This window comes from Mollisia scopiformis (assembly GCF_001500285.1).
Source record: "Mollisia scopiformis unplaced genomic scaffold LY89scaffold_29, whole genome shotgun sequence".
Classification (NCBI taxonomy): Eukaryota; Fungi; Ascomycota; class Leotiomycetes; order Helotiales; family Mollisiaceae; genus Mollisia; species Mollisia scopiformis.
Window position 1 is genome coordinate 414,289 of NW_017263609.1, and position 8,226 is coordinate 422,514.

The 8,226-nt window shown below is 50.5% G+C and overlaps 2 protein-coding genes across 2 annotated transcripts in view; one reads left to right on the forward strand and one right to left on the reverse strand.

Moving 5' to 3' along the window:
- The first annotated feature begins 735 nt into the window (after nt 1–735).
- LY89DRAFT_690392 (uncharacterized protein) lies at nt 736–6,250 on the forward strand. Its single transcript, XM_018216091.1, has 2 exons — nt 736–1,178; nt 1,340–6,250. The coding sequence occupies exons 1-2, from the start codon at nt 1,140–1,142 to the stop codon at nt 6,050–6,052; spliced, it is 4,752 nt and encodes a 1,583-aa protein (XP_018063702.1). The 5' UTR covers nt 736–1,139; the 3' UTR covers nt 6,053–6,250.
- A 1,667-nt stretch (nt 6,251–7,917) lies between these two features.
- LY89DRAFT_285513 (uncharacterized protein) overlaps nt 7,918–8,226 on the reverse strand; it is a 1,119-nt gene continuing 810 nt past the window's right edge. Inside the window, exon 2 of the mRNA XM_018206479.1 lies at nt 7,918–8,226. Coding sequence (XP_018063703.1) covers nt 8,011–8,226 — 216 coding nt within the window. The 3' untranslated portion in view covers nt 7,918–8,010.

The window sequence follows — 8,226 nt, forward strand, 5'->3', positions numbered from 1 at the left end:
AGTTCAGTGAAGCCGGCAATTGCACTAGCGATCTTCTAGCGCAAGTGGAGTTGGCACGTGAGATACTCGGAATTGAAGAGAAAATATTTTCTTTAGGAGAATTGTCTCCCGAATTGATCGATGGAGGTACAATTGCTCACATTGAGCACACATAGCATAGATACGAAACCTATAGTTGAAATATAATCGAATAGGTCAAGTATGTATCCGCATTTCAGCTCTTCATGTTTCTCTTCTGAAAATGTCTACGTCATGGTCGGTTGTCGAATGTTTGGTGGCTTGACCCTGAAAAGTCTCCCCACATGCAAACAGCACCGCCTCTCGTATGCGAGATTGCGCTGCAGATGGAAGCAGACAGGATGTGCTGGGCAAAACAGGCTTCGACCAGGAAGAAGTGCAGAAGCACGCAAACAGCGCATCCGGCCTCCAGGGACTTCCCTTCACTACCCATTTGCTATGCCCACTAATCAACATTCTGCGCCCCTGTCTGGCTGACGGGCACTTCACTAAGCTCTGCTGGGCCTCGACCTTTTGCGTTGGTTGTTGATGGACCCCCAAAACAGTGCAGAACAGTCGACGATGTGTGGCCGATGGGTTGAACTTCAAACAAGAATCGTCTGCCAAACTTCACTAGTGAACCAGAAAAACCACCATCGACTGACTTTCCGCCATGTGCCATGATGATTCAATTTATTAAAGTCTGTCCAAAGCCGAGTAGTAGATTCGACGACGTCCCTCACCGTGAATCATCAATAGCTTCACCTCCATTGCAATTCCCATCGCTTTCTCCTTCCCGCCCATGCGATTGCTGTTCTCCATCCACCAGCAGCATCCTCGTCCCTCGTCCCTCTGATCCTCGCCGACGATCCGGTGCTGCATCTAAGACTACGGGCACCCACTCAGACCGTCGTCCTCTTCCATCCCCATCCAACCAGTCAAACCCCAGCACGCAAGCCTCGCCTACCACGCCAGTTACGTCCTGAATCGAAGCTGCGCCCATCGTCATATCAACGAAAGCTCTGAAAGACTCAGCTCTCAGTTCCTTCAACATCTTTTTTTTTCGTCTGTTGCAGATGCGATAGAGTCCTCATTCGCCCTTGGTTGGCAGAGGTAGTACGGCTGTGCGCCGAAGTCTCGACATGTTTGGAAGCAAGAGGAGAAGGGCCGCGTCGAATCCGGTACGTTATGCTCTCCAAAGTGTGCTGATCTTATTATCAACCGTCGTTTCGATGTCGCGCAACTGGGTGTCGCATTGGCTACAGCCTGGGAAGAGGTCTTGGTGCAAACAGAGACTCCAAACACTGCCAATGAAGCCATCACTGACACCTCTTTTCAACAGCCTCTGAATGGAACCAATGCCAGCGCCTCGGCGACGACTGCAGCAGCGCAGGCTTTTCTGAAGAATCGATCCTCGAATGCGTCCTTGTCATCCGCGGCCGCGGCGGCAGCATTACGATCACGACCAACGACTCCCACGTCCGTTGCAGATGTCCAGACCAAGCGAACACTTCGGAGAGCTGGATCGACTTCGTCGGTGGGAAGCTCTGTGTCCGGGTCGATAAAAGGACCACCGGGATCGCAACTGGAACGCAGAGGAAGTGTGGGATCGATGACAGAGCGTACATTCCGCGAACCTTCACCTGCGCGATCACAACCCGTCCCCAGTGCTCCGGATGCGCCACCAGTTCCTGCGATTCCCAAGAATATGCAGCAACCACAGCCTCCCACGATACCGGCCAAGTCCCACCGAAGGGCTGCTAGTCTGGAGGCACCGCCCATGCGCGTGGCATCTCCCCCTCCCAACAAAGCCAGTGGACGAGGATCCAGCTTAGGACCAACAGGATCAACACAACCTCCCAGGAGATCCGGTCCCAGGGCTTCGGGCTTGTCCAGTGTGCAAGAGCTAACACGGGTAGATCGACCAGCAAGTAGAGGGTCCGTTCATTCCATCAATTTTTCCATGCCTACAAGTTCAAGGCCGACCTCACCTATGGGACAGAGAAGGCTAACATCTCCTGCTCCTCAAAGGCAAAATTTACCAAAGATTGTTTCTCCTACTAACCAGAATCTGATCTACGACCCTAATACTCGAAGCTTTCTTCCCGAAGTAGAGATTCTAGCTATCGAGCAAAGGTTAAACAATGCCGCGACTAGGCCCGTCAAGAAAAAGAAGAAGCCCGTATCAGCGGCTGGGTCACATCTATCGAGTGGAGGAATGGGTGCCAAACCGAGGGGAACCGCAATCGATGCATTGGAAGCAGCAGAGTCAAGTTCGGCCCGTCAACCAGTACAACAACCCGTACCAACACCAGCACCAGTATCTGCACCAGCTCCAGTTATTGAAACAGCACCTCCCCCTCCTCCGACCCAGTATATACCAGCTCCTGCTTCCGAATCACCAAAATCAGCGCCACCAAGGAGGAGAAAGAAGAAGGTTGTCCTTAGTGACTCTGAGGATGATCAAGGGTCCTATAACCCAGGGTCATCAGATACCGATAGTGATGTCCCGCAGACTTTCAATACTCGGGCCGGAACCCTATTGGCGAAGAAACCCTCGATTGTCCGAGAAGATCGCGAGCGAGAAGAGGAAGAAGATGATACTCCAGGGAGAACAAAGGCCAGTGGGGGCCTGACGAAGCTGGATACTAGTCCTGCTGCCGCAAGGCAGATTTCGCCATCACCGTTGCCTCGATCTGTTGCTGGAAGAGGTCATGGTAGAGGCCAAGCTCGGGCTTCTGCAGCATTTGCTCAAGAACGACAACAGGGCAGATCAGTCAGTCAGCCTCCGTTAAGCCCTACGGAGCCTCCAGTAGAGGGAGTTGGCTTGGTCTCAAAGGACAGTGTTCGTGGAGGACGTGTGCATTCTGTCAGCCCTGCTCGAACTGCACATTTTGCAGTGACCCCAGAAAGTCTGGTGGTCAAACATCAGCCACCAGCTCGTTCTATCTCACCTCGAAAATCTGCTCTCAAACACTCAAACTCTCCACGTGGACCATCGCCCGTTGAAGGCCAATCGAGCGAAGTTAATGGCAGTGAAGCTTCAAGCTCGGTGGTCGGCTCGGAGGAGCTTACTGTGCCGAAAAAGAAAGCAAACAGAGTCAGTTTTGATGAAACGAACGTTGTGGTCGGTCAAGCCGCAGCGCCAGTAACTACTGATTCCCCTGTCGTTTTGAGTCCACAAACGAAACGATCGTGGTTCAGCATGGGTAGGGGCAAGAAGAAGGAACCTGTGATGACAGATGAGGATGATGAGGTTATGAAACCAAGACCTGCTCTACCATCATTCGGAAGTGTACGTGAAAGGAAGCCATCCAAAGAGGTTGAGGAACGGCAACTGGTCAAGCCTGCGGAGCCCATTGAAAAGCTTCCACCAGCATCTCCCCCGCTATTTACTTCGCCCACTGGTGAGATCATTGAAAATCCTTTAGGACAATCAAACGATCACGTCGTCGGTGCTATCTTGGCACAAGATGCCACGTCGAGGAACGAGGCGAATATCTCGAAATCTCGCGAGCCATTACCACCTGAAGTCACTTCCGTCGAGGGTAGCGGGTATCACTCCGACACCGACAGTAGTGTGTATAGTATGGAGAATCACAAATCAGACGTTGGAATGGGACGAGCTGATAGCGTTAAACGTGGCCCTGAAGATGGTCACGTCGACACCTACAGAGCGTTGACGAACCATGAAGATAGTCATATTGATGAGCATGCTAATGGCAAGACTGTTACCGAAGAGCCAGAAGAGGAGGAAGCGCCAACACCCAAGGCCATTGACATTGTGCCAGAAATTGCAATCCTTCAAGCCACTCCTACGATCGATGAATCTATCTCGAAGAACGAGTGGCCTGACATGCCTGGATCCTGGGGAAGCTCAACCTCAGATTCTGGTAGCGCTACACAAGAAGATTCGGAAGTCGTTGAGCCTGCGGTCGTTCAGCCAACTCCTGCCATTCAACCAACTCCTGCAGATGTTGGAGTAGCTGAGCCAAGCCCTGTCACTCACGCACCTATCCCACCGCAAGATCCGGAAATTGTTTCAGCATCTACTCATGTCGCCCCTGCTATATTAGAAGAGCCTGAGGAATCTGATGCTAGTGTTTACAGTGATGCAGCGGAAGAATTAACGGACACTGAGGGCGATGGATACTTGTCTTTGAATGCTGTTGTAGAAAGCCCTGTCGTCAACACCAATCTCCCAGGTCTCGCCATCTCCACACCTCCTGATAGCCCAATCACAAAACTCACCAAGGAGAAGGCTTTCAAGAAAAGTCAGTTGCCGAAACAAGATAGTGGACCCGAGATCGATGCTGGGTGGGACCAGGTCCAAGCATATTGGAGTACACTTTCAGCTGAAAAGAAGAAACAGCTTGAGTTGGAAGCTCGGGAAGAAGCTGAAGATTCGGAATCGACAATTGAGGCCAAGCCTGCTCCAAAGCCAAAGAAGAAAAAGAAGGTCGCAGTCCAGCCTGAACCAGCCATAGTTGCATCTCAACGCGAACCTGCGGTGGCTCAGGAGAGGAATTACATGATCCAGCCAGGGGCGAAAGCTGGACCAAATGGATTTGTTGCCATGCGGTCATCAATGCGAGCTGAGCCTGCAAGTACCACAAAAGAACCTCATATTCGAAAGTCGATGAGAGGTTCCGAAGCAATGCGTGGTTCATTGCGGGGATCTTCTGAAAGTGCTGAGCCAAAGGGTTCACTACAGAAGAAGTATCGACCCATGTCATATCCTCCTCCTGAGACCAAGCCAGATCCCGTTGCTGTGAATAGGCATGTCAGAGCTTTGTCAGCAGCGAGCGCCGCAGCCGCACCAGCGGCAGCACAGCGGGATTTGACTCCTGCTAAGCCAACTCTTCGCCGGAAAGGATCTGGTGATAGTGACAGTAGTTTCAAACGAGCTAAGCCTAGCAACAACAATGAGATTCCGAGTTTCAGACGGTCTATGCGAGGTTCTATGGATCAGGATCAAGGTCGACAATCTTCACCAAACCGATCAAGTCGATTCAGTCTCAGATCATTGTCACCTACGGGGTCTGCTTTCCGTCGTCCTTTCAATAGTGGTGCTCCTGCAGCCAATTCAACGCCTACTCATATGCGAAACTCATTGCGAAACAGTACTCGGGATGCACCAACATTAAGAAATCCATCAAAGGGCTTTGGACGTGGAAGCTCAGCCAAACCTTCAAAGCAAAAGTCTCGCCCAAGCAAGAGCCGCTTCGCGGATTCCAGTGATGAAGATGAAGATAGACCTACTTTCCGAAGTCGATTCAATGATTCCAGCGACGAAGATGAACCTGGGCCAATGCCCTTGCCACGCACAATGCGATCAATAGCTCCTCCGGTTGCTAAGCGAACACAAGATGGTGACTCCAGCGACTTACCAGACAGCGATGAAGAGAAGTCAGGCTTGTCTTCCCTCAGACTTGCAAAGAAGCGTGGTACAAACGGTACAACAGCACCAGTCTCCAACCAAGGCGCAACACTTGCTTCAGGCTCCCTACGACGATCTGGCTCGGGACGCGAGACTATTAGCTCTCCCATCACCACTGTTACACCATCACGGCCGAACCACTCTCGTCGTGGAAGTTTCATGTCCATCCTCCGCAGAAAGAAACCAGACCCAGCATCCAAGGTCCGCAAATCCGACGCCGAATCCCCAGCACGGAGAGACACACCTCTCGAAAGGAGTAAATCCGACCTCCAACAACTCCGCGCCGAACGACCTTCATCGCCGAAACTGCAAAAGCGCCGCACGATCAGTAGAGAGAATAGCAGTTCGTGGCCCTTGGCTGCTCCTGCCCCTCCTCGCATCTTAGGCGGTGAAGACGGGAGGCCGTTCTCGGCGGATAATGGGATGGGTGTTACAGGTGGTGCGGGGGAGAAAGATGTCCTTAGCAACGGGAATGGAGAGAGGCCGGATCTGGGGACGAGGAGGTTCACGGCGACGGGGCTGGCGGATGTGGATATTGCCGGCGTGACGGATATCCCAGGGAGGAAGAAGAAGAAGTTTGGGAAGTTGAGGAGGATGTTTAGGCTTGATGATTGAGGGGATGGGGGCGGTCTATCTAATCGAGGGTTTTTCTTCTGTGGGTGGAGGTTTGGGGAGGATTGGGTTAAAATAAGGCAGGAAGTACATACACATACGGCGATTTTCCGATTTTTCATTTTTTTGAAGTGGAATGTATGCATGTCAGATGAAAGCAAGAGAGATAGAAAAGATACCATTCTTTGTATAAAGTTTAGGGGGGAGTGAGGGTTAAGTATGAAGAGGGAAGGGAGGGGGGGAAGGGGAGGAAGGGGAGGAGGGAATGGAAAATTGTATGATGATGAGGATATAATAATTGAATACGTAATTTTATTGCTCTTGTTCGGCAGATTGGTTTGATGTGGTTTCATGGTGATTGTGATTCTGATTGTGAGACTTTGGAGGAAGGGAATTAGGAGGTGGAGGGGAAGGGGAAGATGATTACATATGGCTAAGGTGGATGGAATGGAGCTTTTGAGCGGTGATTGATGAAGGCTTGATTATAGCATCCTGGGAACCCTGTATTACGAAAACAGTCAATGCTCTTTTTTTGCGTTCCAGAATCAACGGCTTCAAAGCAGGTGTATGTAGTCTTGATGGAAAATATGTAAATCTTGGTACATCTCGATTACAGCTTGACATACAGTAATACAAGTCATACACAGATCTCTTAAACGCCTCGCTAGCAATGCTCTCCATGCAACCAATAAACAAAACTCCATCTCTTTCATCCGAAGTTCCCGTGCTTCGCTGCTAAAAACGCCCAATCATTTTCCTTCCCAATTTTCCGGATTGCCTAGCTATCCTGCTTATCGTAAGTCGTTTGTTCGTTCGTTCGTCATTGTGCTATTGTTATTGTGATTAAGGTTGTTGGTTGTACAGTAGCTGGTGGTGTTATACAGTAAGCTATTAGTCCTCACGATACCAGCTCGTGGGACGGACGTGGCAGGGTGATGTATGCTGGATTCGGTTGTGGCGAGTTAATTCCCTGATAGAAGTATGGCCTCGTGCTTCGTACGTCCGCGCCATCTCGCCCTCATCCCTCCGCCACACTCCACCAATCCTACCATCCTCTCTTCGGCACGTGACCATATTCTTTGTCCTCCTCCCTCTTTCCTAGAGACAGAGGAACAGGTAGAGATACACCTATTCCTCATAATTCACCACAGCAATCAACTTCTGCTTCCTTAACGGCTGCTGCTGGCCGTCCGAAGAACTCGACGATGAATGCGAGAGCGTGCGGTGGAGTTTCTTGTACATGCTCGCTACCATGACTAAGGGGCAGTAGGCGAGGTAGTAGGGGAGGGTTGTTGATGACATTTTGGTTTTTGTGTTTTCTTTTCCTTTCCGTTTTTTGTTTTTTTGGTGTGGTATGGTGTATGGTGTATGTGTGTGGATTTGCGAATATTGGATCAAAAAGTGAAGGGGATGGAGAGGATATATTTGTATGCGCATGGAAGTGAGAAATGGGACGGCGAGATATCGCCGCGCGTTGGGCGGCGCGGGTGCGTGGCTGACGAAACACAGGCACTTTTCCGGTGTACGGGGAACGACGCAGCAGATGTTGGAGTTGCGTTGGAATCAGTCAGCACAGCACTTCGCTTCGCCAATCGTGGGATGACGCAGTTCATGGGTGTGTGGGTGAGAAGGTTGCCGCTTCTGCTCCGGTCGGCAATATATTTATGTTGGTTCGGTCGGGCAAATGTTAATGATATGTTGGGTTTGGGTCATACGCAAGGAATGGTTGGTGGTGTAATAATAGTTGAGGCTGTGAATGAGAGAATGAATGAATGAATGAATACACAGCGAGAAGATAGAAGATTGGAATTTGTCAGCGATGTTGGATTGATCTGATCGTATTGTGGGAATCATTGAGTTGCACCGTGCAAAAGCCGTGGAAACAGGAGATTCATGGGACGGTGGTGTGGGGTGAAGATCTCTGTAGCTCGCTTATAAATCTGATTCCATTCACGAATTTTTCAAGCGGGATCTCTTCCCGTCACTTCACAGCCAGTTTCGGTTCCCGGCATCGGCGTTTGTAGGGGAGAATGGTCGGTATAGGAAGGAAGATTAGGGTAGGGCTGTGTTGTGTTGTGTTGTGTTGAGTTGAGTTGAGTTGAGTTGAGTTGAGTTGAGTTGAGTTGAGTTGAGTTGAGTTGAGTTGAGTTGAGTTGAGTTGAGTTGAGTTGAGTTGA

Excerpts from the sequence above, each read along its gene's own strand:
- LY89DRAFT_690392 (XM_018216091.1), top strand. The coding sequence starts at position 1,140 with ATGTTTGGAAGCAAGAGGAGAAGGGCCGCGTCGAATCCG. Across the intron at positions 1,179-1,339 it reads GAAGGGCCGCGTCGAATCCG|CCTCTGAATGGAACCAATGC; the intron begins GTACGTTATGCT and ends TCTTTTCAACAG.